The sequence below is a fragment of the Typopeltis vanoorti genome, chromosome 18 (assembly GCF_054136105.1).
Source record: "Typopeltis vanoorti isolate ZY-2024b chromosome 18, IOZ_Tvanoo_1.0, whole genome shotgun sequence".
In the NCBI taxonomy this organism is placed as follows: Eukaryota; Metazoa; Arthropoda; class Arachnida; order Uropygi; family Thelyphonidae; genus Typopeltis; species Typopeltis vanoorti.
In genome coordinates this window covers 2327159-2343495 of record NC_143566.1, presented here as the reverse complement: position 1 = coordinate 2343495, position 16337 = coordinate 2327159, and the positions used below count along the sequence as shown (strand labels likewise).

The 16337-nt window shown below is 35.4% G+C and overlaps 1 protein-coding gene across 1 annotated transcript in view; it reads right to left on the bottom strand.

Moving 5' to 3' along the window:
- The window catches only part of ACC (acetyl-CoA carboxylase), a 1393224-nt gene that overhangs the window by 1350467 nt on the left and 26420 nt on the right, over nt 1–16337 (bottom strand). The window contains exon 5 of the mRNA XM_090408519.1: nt 8334–8472. Coding sequence (XP_090264645.1) covers nt 8334–8472 — 139 coding nt within the window. The remainder of the gene's footprint in view (nt 1–8333; nt 8473–16337) is intronic.

Below are 16337 nucleotides of genomic sequence, written 5' to 3'. Positions count from 1 at the left end.
GTCAAGTAGACTGATTTGGGCAAATATCAGAATGGGGAACTAAACAATGAGACTTATTTGTGCCTATGGTCCCACAGAAGGTTCTACTAAGGTAGAAGTGGAGGAATATTTTGAGGCTCTAGAGAAAGCTACTGACACAATGAAAAAGGAAAAGTTGGTCCTTGTTGGGGATCTAAATAGCAGAGTAGGAAGTGATTGTCACACATACAAAAATGTTTGGGAAAAATTTGGAGAAAAGAGCGAAGCTAATAATAATGGCAAATACCTGTTAGATTTCTGCTCAGGACATAGACTGGTTATTATTAACACCATGTTCCAACATAAAAATATGCACAAATTCACATGGAGAGAAGAGACAAGGAATAAGAAAACTCTCATTGACTATGTTATTGTTGATAGCGATGTTTTCTCCTGTGCAGGACACCAGAGTGTACAGAGGATTTGAAATTGAAAGTGATCACTATTTAGTCTTGAGCAGGATAAAATTGAATTCCATATTGAAAAGAAAGACATGTAAGAAAGTTTTAAAGCAAATAAAAGTTGAGTAGCTCTCAGATGTGAACTGTAGACAAAGATTATTGAAGGAAAAATGAAAGAGTTTGAGAACAGGAACCAAACCTTGGAGATTCAGTGGCAAGCCTAAAAGAAAGCCCTCACTGATTCAGCTAGAGAGGCATGTGGTGAAGTTGTCTGCAAGGATAGAAAAATTAGAACTCCATGGTGGACACAGGAAGTTAAAGAGTCAGTGAAGGAAAAGAAGAAAGCATATCAAAAGTTCCTGGCAAATAAGTCAGCTTGTGCTCTTAGAGAATACAGAGACAAATGTAAGAAAGCTAAACAGTGTGCAAAACTAGCTAAACAAAAGTCAAGGGAGGACTTTGGCAAGGACATAGAAAATAAATATCAAGAAAGTGGTAAGATATTCTGGAGGTTGCTGAAGAAGCTTAGAAATGGAGGAAAGAGTGCTGTAAAAGGAGTTAGAGATGATAAAGGTAACATGAAAATGGGAGAAAAAGATATCCTTGAAGTATGGAGTAATTACTTTGAAAATTTGCTAAATGAAACAAGCAGTGATGACAGCACAGTGATAAAAAACACTGACCAGGCATGCAGTCAGGAATACATATCCATACTTGAAGTAGAAAAAGCCATCAAAGGCTTGAAATGTGGAAAGGGCAGGAGTACATGATATTCGACCAGAAATGCTGAAGTATGGTGGTATAAAAGTCTTACAGTGGCTGCACTCCATAGTTCAGAAAGCCTGGACAGAGGGACGAATTCCAGATGATTGGAGTAGAGCTGTCATAGTATCCATATATAAAAAGGGAAATATAAGTGAATGTGAGAATTACAGAAGTATATCCCTACTGAGTGTTTATACTTGAGAAATGGTAGAGAAGAATTGTGGAAGAAAAGCTTGTTGAAGAACAAGCTGGATTCAGGTCAAATAGAGGCTGTCAGAATCAGATCTCCACTTTACGACAAATAGTTGAGAAATAATGAGAATATAACAAAGATCTGTTTTTAAGTTTTGTCGATTGGGAAAAGGCATATGACAACGTGCCAAGAGAGAAGCTATTCAATACGTTACAGTTATATGGTGTCAATGGGGCATTATATCAAGCAATACTTGTGAATACTTACTTAAATAAATACTTAGTCTTTATTTGAGTTGTAAGTCAGCAGTTAGAATTGAAGGAAGTATAGGAAGATGGCTTAATGTTAAATCTGGTGTGAGACAAGGATGTACATTATCCCCACTGTTATTCGTTATCTATATGGATCACATTATGAATGAAAGTGGTATTAAACATGATATCAAAATTGAAGATGTTAACGTCAGCTCTTTGCTTTATGCGGACGATGTTATACTTCTAAATAAATCCGCTACAAGTCTGCAAGATTCTCTGACTAAATTGCCTAACTGTTGTAATAGATATGGTATGAAGGTCAGCGATAAAAAGACAAAGACAATGAAAATAGGCAGAATCATTGAAAATGTCAACTGTGTTGTGAATGGAGAACCTGTGGAACAAGTAAAACATTTCAGCTACTTAGGCATGATTTTTACTGAAGATGGTAAATTAAATATGGAAATAGACAACAGAATCAACAAAGCTGGTATCTCTCTTATTATATGGAATAAGAGAGAAATTAGCCAGAACACTAGATTAGCTGTATACAAGACAGTGTATACAGTTCAAACTAGTTTTAACTTATGGATCTGAGAGCTGGGTCAGAAGTACTTGACCAAAGACTAGAGACTGCAGATATGAGAGTCCTGAGAAAGATTAGAGGCATGAACAGGTGGCATCAATGGCAATATCATATTAAAAACAAGTATATTAGGAAAGAACTTGACATTGTCAGCATCCAGGAATGCGTTAGCAGAGCTAATCTCAGGTGGTATGGTCACTTAAACAGAATGGGCGAGGAAAGATTAGCAAAACAAGTGTTCTCTGCCAAGTTGGCAGGAAAACGACCCTGAGGAAGACAAGGTTTAGGTGGATTGATACTGTACAAAGTGCCTTAGACGATAGAAATATAAGATCTGGTAATGTTGGAGTCTTGACAAGTATCAGACTGATTTGGAGGAAAATTGTAGATAGGAAGTTAGTAATGATGTAAATTTTTCACATAGTAGTATCATATCCTGTACACCCCTTGAGGGTACATGGCAGAAATTTGATGATGATGATGAACTCCTACCACGACCCAACACAAAAACTAGGTGTCATCAATACCTTAAAAAACAGGGCTCTGAAGATGTGCTCCAGTGAACAGGCACTGAAAAACAAATTTAAAGTGATCAGTAATACTTTTTCAAAAAAATGGATATAGCCAAAATACTATTAACAAAATTCTCTACAAGACCTCAATAAAAAACAAAGACGAACCAGACTACAGTAAAACTATAACCATTCCCTACATTAAAGGGACATAAGACAAAATAAACATAGTACTACAAAAATACAACCTCAAAGCCATCTTTAAACCTACTGCAAAACTAAAAAGCTTACTCAACTCATCCAAAGACCCACTCCCTCTGCTGGCCCACCTTGGAGTATACCGTATTTACTGCACCTGCAACATACTATACATAGGAGAAACAGGACACACAATTCCAATCAGACAAAAAGAACATAAACAACACATCAAATATAATAATTATGGTGTAGCTGGCCTTTACATTACAGTAACTGTAATGTAAAGGCCTTTACATTACATTACAGTAACTGTAATGTCCTAATTCTATTAGGACATTACAGTAACTGTAATGTCCTAATAGAATTAGGACATTACAGTTACTAGAAGGAAAACCATCTGTAAGCAAGAATGTTTATTCATGTAATCAAAAATTAAATTAGCTTGATGTATTTTTTTTTTTTTTTTTTCCACTGGAGGTCATGCCAGTGAGTAGCATGTGATCAAATCATTGTTTCTCTAGCTTACAGTTTGAAATGTAACACAGCTTGTCTTGCATATTTATGTATACTCCAGATGATGATCTTGATAAGAAGATCGAAACGTCGGGATAATAAAAAGAGTTATTTTAACATGGTTGTAGAATCCATAATTTCAAAAATGAATGCTGATCACTGTGTAACACTAAAAGAAAAAATATGAAGGAAGACTACTAGGGCTACAGGGGTGTCAATGCGCAATATATACAATATATAATCTCGCAGAGTCATCCCCACCTTCCAGCAGTATAGCCTGTTTCCACAAACAGGGCTCTGGCAAACTTGGTGAGCACTGCCACCGAAAAAAGTATACCTTCCCTAGTTGGAGAAAATGCCAACAAGACCCCTAGGTGGTAGATGTCTTCCATCGCCCGGTGAAATACCAACACCTTGCTTATTAGAGACCTCAAGTAGCTATAGCCATGTTTGGTCACAAGAGAAAGGATTCCAGTTTGTCCCCCCCCCAACTATTCCCACATACAATGAGAGTAATATCCTCAAAGATATACCAATCTCACTGTAGGGGAACCAGAACCACTCCCCATTCGAGGGTACAGCAGGCCGGCTGCTGGTTAGAACGCTGGACTGAACCAGGAAGCAATGAACCTGGAGGCTTTCCGATGAGCTATAAAAAAAAACCTGCAGCAATGAGAGTGATATCCTCAAAGACATACCAATCCCACTGTAGGGGAACCAGAACCATCTCCCATTCAAAAGGTACAGCAAGCCGGTGCTGGTTAGTACACTGGACTGAACCTGGAGGCTTCCCGATCAGCTAGCAAAAAATCCTGCAGCCATGTATCCAGTCTGCTGAATACAGGATATAAAATATATGCAGGAATATTAAAAGAGAAACTAAGTAGCATTGTAGATGGCAAACTACTAGAAGAACAAAGTGGTTTCCGAAAAGGCCAATCCTGCATAGATCCAATTTTTACTTTAAAATTATTAATAGAAAAGAGAAGAGAATTTCAAAAAGAAACACATGTGGTCTTTATTGATTATGAAAAAGCCTTTGACAAAATTAGTAGACAAAAATTGTTTAAAATAATAACCAATTTAAACATACCAAACGAACTTTTACAATCCATTCAAGAAATATATACAGGAAATAAAATAACAGTTAAATTGGAACACATCTAAGAATGGAAAGATATATCAAGAGGAGTATGACAAGGATGTACCCTCTCACCTATGATTTTCAATATATATATATATATATATATATATGTAAATAAAATTATAACAATGTGGAAACAGTATAACCTATTTGGTATACAAATGACCCTGCAAATGAAAATAGATATACTACTATTTGCAGATGATCAAATAGTATCAGCTACATCAGAAGATGATTTACAAAGATCATTAAATGATATCTCAAAACAATATAATATGATAATATATAAAGAAAAATCAAAAATAATCGCATTCAAAGGAGAAAACCCAATAAGAAGTAAAATAGTGATAGATAATAAAATATCAGAACAAGTAAACACTTTCAGATACTTGGGATGTGATCTATCATATGAAGAAGAAAAAGACAGACACTAAAATATCAAACTTTGTCAAAGTAAATGGCATAATAAATAATATATTTAAGCCATCCCTAGTACAAATAAACACTAGAATCAGACTGTATAATGTCTTGTCAAAACCATCTCTACTATACGGAAGCGAAAAATGGACCATAAAAAGGAAAGAAGAAAAACGAATTCAAACAGCAGAAATGAAGTTTCTCAGAAAAACAGCTGGATATACCAAGTGGGACCACAAAACAAATGAAGAAATCTTACAATCCCTGAAAATAAAACTAATTAATTACTACATAAGACAGTATAAACAAAAATGGCTAGAACATTTAAATCACATGGACAACAGCAGACTACCAAAAATATTATACAAATACAAAATAAGTGCAAAAAGAAGAATCAGAAGATCAAGAAAGAGATGGCATGAGACCGGAACAGGTCACTTGGCCTAAATTCCATGTTAGGAAGAAGAAGATGTATCTTGCCAGTTCATGACTGGAGAGAGACCAGATACTGTGGCTGCAGGGGAACTGTCGAGGCCATGTATGGACAGGTGACTGAGTTCCCTCTGTGTGGATGGTATGTTTGCATTAGTAAACAACATGACATTATCAGCATTCAGGAATCTTCAAGTAGAACTAATCTAGGGAATGATCACTTGTACAGAATGGAAGAGGAAAGCTTAGCAAAACAGATGTTTGATGACATGACAACAACAAAAGGACCCAGGCATGGTATCCTGAACACCTGTGCAGGGTACATAAGACTTTGATGATGATAACAATATCTTCAACAACATTTTAAAAGGAATCAAAGTGAAGCACATTTTAGAGAAAAATGTATACAAAAATTATTATTATTATTATTATTATTATTATTAAGAGACTTCCAGAGAGTATAATCACTTAAAATCACTTTGAATGGAAAAGGAAAGATTAGCAAAACAAATGTTCTCTGCTAGGTTGGCAGGAAAAAGACCATAGATGGATTGATACAGTAAAAAGTGCCTTAGAAGACAGAAATATAAGATCTGATAATGTTGGAGTCTTGACAGGTAACAGACTAATTTGGAGGAAAATTGTAGATAGGAAGTTAGTAATGATGTAATTTTTTTCATGTAGTACTATCACATCCTGTACACCCCTTGAGGGTACATGGCAGGAATTTGATGATGATGATGAATTCAATTTTATTTTTCTTGGTGATCACTTCCAATTTCAAATCCTGGGTACACTCTTGTATCCTGCACCAGTGAGAAAACATCGCGATCAACAATAACATAGGAATGAGACTTTTCTTATTTCTTGCGTCTTCTCTCCATGGGAATTTGTGCACATTTTTATGTTGGAACATTGTAATAGTAATAACCAGGCCATGTCCTGAGCAGAAATCCAATAGGTAACTGCCATTATTATTAGCTTTGCTCTTTTCTCCAAATGCTCCCAAAATATTTCTGTATATCTGGTAATCATTTCCTAATCCGCTGTTTAAATCTCCAACAAAGACCAAGTTTTTCTTTTTCATTGTGTCAGTTGCTTTCTCTAAAGTCTCAAAAAATTCCTCCACTTCTACCCTAGTAGAATTCTGTGGGACCATAGGCACAACATAAGTCTCAATGTCCAGTTCCCCATTCTGATATTAGTCTACATCACTCTACATTTGTAATCATCTTCATAATTAAATTTAAGTGAATGAATACAACACAGAGCAATAATTAAATAGGTTTAATAGTTCTGATATTTCATCTGTGACAGTATCTCAGAAAAGGAATATCACAAGTGGAAGGCTGCCAAAGTCTGTTTTGAGGCCATTACCATTTACTTGACTTATTAAGTTCCCAAATATGTTAATAATATTTGGAAAGATTTTAATGATGATATGTAGTTATTTGCAAGGCTGGAGAGATCTATAAGGAATACAACAGATAGTGTGATTTTACAAGATCTGAACTGATTATTCAATGGGGACTGCAAATTTGAATGTTTTGAAATTCGAAAGACAAGAATGGAATCGAGTATACAATTGTTGGGGATATTTTGACGCTGATGGAGGAAGGGATCTTGGGGTGATGGCTTCATCATTTGGAATTTGGTGATATACCTGCTAAAATTGGGAAGATATCACATTTAAGGCAATTATAAAAGAAAAGGAAATGACACTGATATTTAGATGCAAAGCTTATGGTTGACTATACAATTTTTGTCAGGTTTTACATGGATTAATTACTGTACAAAAGGGATGAGGATATAATGAAAATGGTCGAGAGAAAAGCAAGATGGGATTACATGATTCAGATATATAAATTGGTTAAGAGATTACTAGATTAATGCTGAAGAGATACCATATTTTTCGATAGATAGCACGCAAGTTATCTATACAAAAAAAAAGTCTAAATTCATTAAAAAAGAACATGCACGGTATTCATTTGAAAGGTATGAGAGATAAATCAAATGTTATAACAAAACTAAGATAGAAATATTACTTAATATTTATTGAACATTACACTACTCAAATCCAAAAAATTCTTCATCAGACTCAATATTGAAAGAATCAATTGCATTAAAAATTTTGTTTGGTATTTCTTCAGCTTCATAATCATTGTCACCAGACACCACTGCATTGCCTTGTGCTTTAATGAAACCATTTCTAACACAGTTTTCACTTACAGCAGCCCAACTTTCTACAATCCACATAACTATATCTTTATATGACGTTCTTTTCATCTGCCTGTTTTGTTATATTCATGGATGCCATTCATCATCCAGTCTTCCCACTTAGCCCGCAAATTGTCTTTGAATGGTTTATTTACTGCAAGTTCAAGGGATTGGAGTTTTTTTTGTTAAACCACCTGGAATGATGGCTAATTTGGAATACTTACAATTGTTTTAACTTCTGCAGTTACACAGAGAACCACAGTTATCTTTCAGGTCACACAAAAAGTCGTAGTAATGTCACAGTGCTCGCCAATAATGTGAAAATTGTAAAATTTTGAATTAAAAAATCGACCACTGCTACTAGCAATGCATGTGCTTTTAATGAATTCCTCCATCCTCTGTCTGTACTTCCTAACTCTACTGCTAGTTGGCGCATGAACATTATCTATACATCAAAAGGAGTGAAAAATGTTGGGGGTGCGCATCATACATTAGGCGACCATTATCTATCGAAAAATACGGTATTTCATAGAAGGCAGAGAAATGGATAAAACATGAACAAGAGGTAATGCTGGAAGTATAAGAGAGTACGAGTGTGTGTGTGGGGGGGATGAATTGCAGAAGTCTGATGGTGATAAAAGCATTTTAGGGTATTCAGAAAAAATGCCTATATACACACATACCTGCATTTGCTTTTAAATCTTCTGGTGTCACCATAACAACAAATCTCACAGCACGTTCATTTCTAAACATTTCATACGCCCAGCGACGAATGGAACGCATACATTTAACAGCAGCAATTCCATTATTTGCTATGAGAACCTAATAATAATCAAAAGAAAATAAAAAACAATTCAAGGATCTGAAAAATGATTCCAATCTAAATGCATTCATATTCACTCATTTTATTAAAATGGTAAAAAAATTATTACAAATTATCATTATAAACATGTTGACTACCAGCTACAAGTTATCTCATGTTGTATTTTTCATACTAAATACTAGGATACTAGTCGTGTGCTCCCTAACCCCCCCTCTGAACTACAAGTTCATAGTTACAGTGACAAAGTAGAAAAATGTATCGGCAGTAATATATATTTTAAGAGAAAATACTGTATGAAGAACCTCATGGCTGGCAGCAAGTTTACATGTCAGGCCAATGGCAGTCAGTGTGTTAATAAACTTCCAAAGAGTGAGTAAAATAATCAGAGAAATCACACTATGTGAGGAGTATTAAATATCAGTCCCATTTCTCCCATCGAAAGCTATTTTTTTTAAATCTTCCAAAGACATGTAACCGTAATATCTATTATTTTTACATATTTTCTTCACGGATTCCAAGGCTTTATCAAGAAAAGGTTCTATTAGTTACTCAAATACTTATCATATTTCTCCCTAACAACACATTCAAATGAGATGTGGATGTGCACTCACATCTAACAGTAGCCATTCCATATACTCATGACATTCCATGATAAGAATCTGGACCTCACATGCTTCCTAACCATATCTTTGGCCAGTTTCCATTTATTGGTTACCTGAAATACATAAACAGAACAAACTTTGAGACCTATAGTAGACAATATTGGTTCCTCTAAAGTGGCCAAACATTTAAGCAAAGAACTCTCTCTCTCATTATTGGCCACGATTTATGTAAAAACTCAGTGAAATTCAAATCTTGCTTGTTGGATATGATCCACTGTGATACTGATATCATGGTCAGTGTTGATGTAGCCTACTTATTAATTTATGTACCCTATAAAAAACCTCAGAACTCTCTATCCCCCAGAGATATCAGCATTACATTCACCATGCACTCTTGCACTTTTACTTTGCAGGTAAACAACTACAAGCAGATTGAAGGCACAGCTATGGGTGCTTTCCTCTTGCCAATTTATGCATGGAACATTTTGAAAACAAGGTATGGCTACACTGGCATGGCAACATGTCATCAAATGTTCTCAAACAGTTTGGGCCATAAAGTGGGGATATGTCAGAAATGCTTTAAAGTATAACTGTCTGCCCTTTCTTGATACTCTAGCTACCAAATGGATCGCTGTTAGTCTACAAAAAATCTACAAACTGGAAGGAATATCCACTACTCATCACACCACCACCCCTCTCTGCAGTATAGTGTTATCAAAACCTCAGACAGAGCTAGAAACATCACTCAGACTGCATCAGATAAGATTGTATTTGAGACACATTTTTAGCCAATGACTTCCCTCTTAACAAAATCAACAGAACTCTGCACCAAACCCAAATCTTTTTAAATTCCAGAAGAATAAAAATCAATTGCCATTCCCTACATGCAGGTCACCTCAGAAAAAATTGCATGCATTCATAAAAAATAAAAATAAAAAATTATAACAAAGAGACCTTCTTCAGGCCTTTACAAAAACTGGCTACCCTTATCCACATCTAAGAACCTCTCCACCACCTGGACCATCCTAAGTGTCTATGGTAACCCTTCCTCCTACAAGCTTAAGTACTTCAGACAACAGGAAGAACCACCAATATCTGTCTAGAAAAACACAGAAACTAGAGATATGTTCTGAGGAGGCAGACATGCTATAGATATGGATCACCAGATCCAATTGGGGAAGGGAAGACCTTGATCTTTCAGAGAGTTCATTTTTGGAATTTGTCACAGCACTACATTTCCCAAGCAAACAGTTTCGACTACATCACATTGTCAAAAATCTCGGTAACCAGCAGCAAGTATTCATCACTGCACCTATAGAGGGTGCCAGTTAAGACTTACAATCAGTCTGTGCTCTTTGTGTCACTGAAGATGCCTTAGTGGTCAAGACAAAATATTGGCATAGTAGTCTAATTAGATAAATAAATTTAGTTACTTTTTGACAATTTGGGATTTAGCCAACCAAATTGTATTCTTATCGGCTTAAACCAAAATATAAAATAATGGTACAACATGACAGAATTTCATGTCAGCTGGGGCATCACCCAGTTAAACAATGCCCCCACCCCCCATTGTTTACGCCATTGAACCAGGGCTAACAGTCAAAAGTCAGCTACTGGAGCAAATCCTAAAACACACCCCAACTCAATATCACCAGAGTTCAAGATCGGTACTATCAACATAAGAAGCCTGAATGGCAAAGAAATGGAGTTAACTGAGGAAATGAATAAGTATCAGATCGACATAATAAGGGTGACTGAAACAAAAATGACAAAAATTGGTGAGCTCTTTCTGAGCAATAAATACAAAATGTTATATTCGGGTAATGACAATCAAGGAAAAAGAAGGAGTAGCCATAGTATTCAAGACTAAATACGAGGCTAATTTTCTTGAATGGCAATTTCAAGTAGAGTGATGTGGGGAAATATCAGAATGGGGAACTGGACAATGAGACTTAGTTGCCTATGGTTCCACAGAAGATTTTACTAAGGTGAAGTGGAGGAATTTTTTGAGGCTTTAGAAAAAGCAACTGACACAGTAAAAAATGAAAAGCTGGTGCTTGTTGGGGATCTAAACATCAGAGTAGGAAATGACTGTCAGACATACAAAATATTTTAGGAAAACTTTGAGAAAAGAGCAAAGCTAATAATAATAGCAAATACCTGTTGGATTTCTGCTCATGACATGGATTGGTTATTACTAACACCATTTTCAAACATAAAAACATGCACAAATTCACATGGAGAGAGAGAAGAGGCAAGGAATAAGAAAAGTCTCATTCCTATGTTATTGTTGAGAGTGATGTTTTCTCTCAGGTGCAGGACACTAGTGCATAGAGGATTTGAAATTGGAAGTGATCATCATTTCGTCTTGTGCAGGATAAAATTGAATTTTATATTGAAAAGAAGAAAATGAAGAAAATGTAAGAAAGTTTTAAAGCGAATAAAAGTTGAGCAGCTCTCAGATGTGAACTGCAGACTAAAATACACAAACATTATCTGAGAAAAAAATTAAACACTTTGAGAACAGGAACCAAACCTTAGATATTCGGTGGCAAGACCCAAAGAAAACACTGATTGATTCACCCAAAGAAGCATGTGGTGAGGTTGTCTGAAAGGATAGAAAAATCAGAACTCCATGGTGGACACAGGAAGTTAAAGAGGCAGTGAAGGAAAAGAAGAGAGCATATCAAAAGTTTCTTCTGGAAAATAAGTCAGCTTGTGCTCTTAGAGAATACAGAGACAAATGTAAAAAAGCTGAACACTGTGTAAAACTAGCTAAACAAAAGTCATAGAAACACTTTGGCAAGAACATAGATAAATATCAAGAATGTGGCAAGATATTCTGAAGGTTGTTGAAAAATCTCAGAAATGGAAGAAAGAGGGTTGTAAAAGGAATTACAGATGATAAATGTGACATGAAAACTGGAGAAAAACGAACATATCCTTGAAGTATGGAGTAATTACTTCGAAAAATTGCTAAGTGAATCAATATGTGACAGCACAGTGGTAAAAAACAGTGACCAGACATGCAATCAGGAATACCTATCCATACTTGAAGTAGTAAAAGCCACCAAAATTTGAAACATGGAAAGAAGCCAGAGTAGATGATATTAGACCAGAAAAGTATAGAGGTATAAAAGTGGCTGCACTGCATAGCGCACTGCATAGTTCAGAAGGCCTGAACAGAGGGACAAATTCCAGATGATTGGAGTTGAGCTCTCATAGTACCCATATATAAAAAGGGAAATAAAACTGAATGTGATAATTACAGAGGTATCTCTCTAGTGAGTGTTCCTGGTAAGATTTATTCAAGTATACTTGAGAAAGATTGTGGAAGAGAAGCCTGGTGAAGAACAAGTTGGATTCAGGCCAAACAGACACTGTCAGGATCAGATTTTCACTTTACGAAAAATTGTTGAGAAATCATGGAATATGACAAAGATCTGTATTTAAGTTTTGTTGATCTGGAAAAGGCACATGACAAGGTACCAAAAGAGGAGATATTCAAAACTCTACAGTTGTATGGTGTCAGTGGGGCATTATATCAAGCAATACTTGTGAATACTTACTTAAATAAATACTTAGTCTTTATTTGAGTTGTAAGTCAGCAGTTAGAATTGAAGGAGGTACATTAAGATGGTTTAATGTTAAATCTGGTGTCAGACAAGGATGTATATTATCCCCTCTGTTATTCATAATCTATATGGATCACATTATGAAGGAAAGTGGTATTAAACCTCATATCAAAATTAGAGATTTTAATCTCAGCTCTTTGCTTTACGTGGATGATGTTATACTTCTAAAAAAATCCACTATAAGTCTGCAAGATTCCCTGACTAAATTGAATAACTGTAGTAATACAAGGGAGGTCTGACATATTCTCAGCCTAACAATGAAAACGTGAGTTTATAATTTCAAAATGATTTTTATTTTTCAACACAATCTTCCATAAAACTAATACATTTATTTTAGCGATGCTCCAGCACCATTATCCGATACCTATAGTGGTTCTCAGTAAGATCTGCAAAATATCCCTCTACAACTGCAATCAAGTAGAAAAGAAAAACACTAACCAGCGAGTAAGAGTTTTAGTTTTGGGAAGAGATAAAAGTCAGAGGGAGCCAAATCTCGGGAATAGGGTGGATGTTCCAACAATTCATAGTGCTGATCCCTTAATTTTCCCATTGCCAAAGCACCTTTGTGAGCAGGTGCATTGTCCCGATGAAAGATGAATTTTTTTTTCTGCAAACTGGGTCTTTTCTCACGAATTTTTTCATCTAGTTTAGTTAAAAAATCAGAATAATATTACCCGGCTATTGTTTTACCCTTTTCAAGATAATTAATAAACAAAATGCCTTTAGCATCCTAAAACACCGATGGCATGATCTTTCCTGCTGATGAAACCGACTGATTTTGTCTTCTTTTGCGCTGAACCACCTGCTTCTGTCCACTGTTTTGACTGCTGTTTGGATTCTGGTGTGTAATGGTGAATCCAAGTCTCATTCCATAGTAATAAATTGATACACAAAATCAGTTTTATTCTTGTTAAAACGCTCCAAGCACTGTTCAGAGATTTTCATGCTAGTGCATTTTTGATCTGCTGTAAGCAAGCATGGCATACATCTTGCACAAAGCTTTTTCATTTGCAATTCTTCATGCAAAATATATATTACATGTTCTTTTGAAATGCCTATAGTCTCAATTTCGCACAATTTGACTCGCCTGTCATCCAATGCCATATCATGCACTTGATCAATGATTTCTGGTGTTGTTACACTTTTTGGACATCCTTCACGTGGATCATCTTCAAGGCTGGTGCGGCCATGGTTAAACTCGGAAGCCCATTTCTTAATTGTCAAAAATAAAGGAGAAGAGTGCCCATAGAACTTTGAATGAATTTCTTTTGGCATTAAATCTTCTTTTACAAAGAATTTTATAACCCACGATACTCAATTCTATTCATTTCAAGGGATACAGACAACACTTTTGCTTCAGGCAGCTGTATAAAACAAACTACTTGATAGAATGACTTGCAATTTCACATGGATGCTTATGACAGATGTACCAACTTAGAAAAAAAAATCTTGCCGATAGTGTTGCCATCTATGGTTGAGGCCGAGAACTTTTCAGACCATCCTCGTAGATGAAGGTCAGCAATAACAAGACAAAGATAATAAAAATAGGCAGAAGCATTGAAATTATCAACTGCATTGTGAATGGAGAACCTATAGAACAAGTAAAACATTTCAGCTGCTTAGGCATGATTTTTAGTGAAGATGGTAAATTAAATATGAAAATACACAATAGAATCCACAAAAGTGGTATGATAAGAAGCCAGCTGAATAAATTTAGATGGAATAAGAGAAATAATAATCAAAACTAAATTAGCTGTATACAAGACAGTGTTCAAACCAAGTTTAACTTATGGATTTGAGAGCTGGGTTAGAAGTAAAACACTTGTCAAGACTGGAGACCACAAATATGAGAATCCTGAGAAAGATTAGGGGCGTGAACAGATGGCATCAATGGCAATATCATATTAAAAACAAGGATATTAGGAAAGAGCTTGACATTTTCAGCATCCAGGAATGCATTAGCAGAGCTAATCTCAGGTGGTATGGTCATTTAAACAGAATGGGTGAGGAAAGATTTTGCTAATCTTTCCTCGCCCATTCAAGTGTTATCTGCCAGATATAGTTGGTTTTATACAGCTGTCTGCAGGAAAAAGATCCAGAGGAAGACCAAGATATAGGTAGACTGATACAGTAAAAAGTGCCTTAAAAGATAGAAATATAAGATCTGAAAATATTGGAGTCTTGACAGGTAACAGATTGATTTGGAGGAAAATTGTAGATAGGAAGCTAGTAATGATGTAAGTTTTTCATGTAGAACATGTACACTGCTTGAGGATACATGTCAGGGATTTGATGATGATTTAGTTAATTAATTACACATCACGTTGATGTGTCATTCCACTAAACGTCATTGTGAGATGTATTTAAGTCTGAAGTTTGCAATCCAAAATGTTCAGCTTGATTTTTTTAAAACTTTTGTTTTTCTTCTCGTATTACTAATTTGTATCCTACTCAAAACAATTATGATCACTTCTAATTTCAAAATACTGTATGCTGTTCTAGTCATGGACCAGGCAAAGAATATAAAAAATAACAATGAATAATAATTTTCTGGGTTTTTTTTATTTACATGGTTGCTCCAGGTAAATTTGTGCACAACTTTATAATGAAACATAATGCGATGACTATGTGTCTTGACCAGAATTTCAGCAGGCATTTACCGTTATTAACATTTCTATAAGGATTTCAACAAATTGTTCACATGTTTTGGAATCAGGGATTCATTTCTTACACTGCTGTTGAAGTCTTCAATAAGTACCATTTTTTTCCCTTTTATGCAAGTCATACTTTCTAACATATCTATCTTCATTAAGAACACAAAGCACAAGCAACACAGTGTTAAATACCATAGTTATTCCAATCTTTCTCAGATATTATTTACTTGAAAAAACACATATCTAAACTGACTGTCTTAGTGACTACAATAATGTCAACATAGTGCTTATTCAATTCCTCCCCACCCTTTCTGGAGTGATGTTTATACTGTAAATCCCATGGAAATTACTCAAGCAATTGTCTTTTAAATGTGAGTTCTAAATCTCTAACAGCACGAATAATCCTTGGCCAATGCTCCATCAAACATATTTCATTTATTACTATTACAATTTTTTAAATATATATGTATATGATAAGATGCCAAGAAATTTTATAATTGATTTTAATCCTTTTCCCAAGTAAGCAAAACAAAGTTTTGTGCATGAAGTGTATTCACATCTGAGCTACTTGTATATAGAGGCTAATTACTTCATATCACTTGCCTTAGTATGTATCCCATAATGCAAAGCACCCCCCCCCTTTCGGGCATGTATAATGCAATGCATAATGGGAAGGGTCACTAACCTAGGTCGAAACCGGTCTGGGTCGAAACTTCTAGCTTTACGAGTTTTAGCTAGAAGAGAAAAGCAAACTGTTCCACTCACTCACTGCTCTCTGAGAGAAAAACGTAGCTCTTACCCATTTCTAAAGTGTGAACAAACACAAGTTCCATGGATGTCCCTGTGTTCTCTCCCCACCTTCCATATAATGAAAACTTTTATCAGACAATATCCTATAACATCCACTCAAAAGTTTATAGACCGTGAAAAACGAACGTGAATAACGCACCAGAAAATCTACAAACAAAGCGAT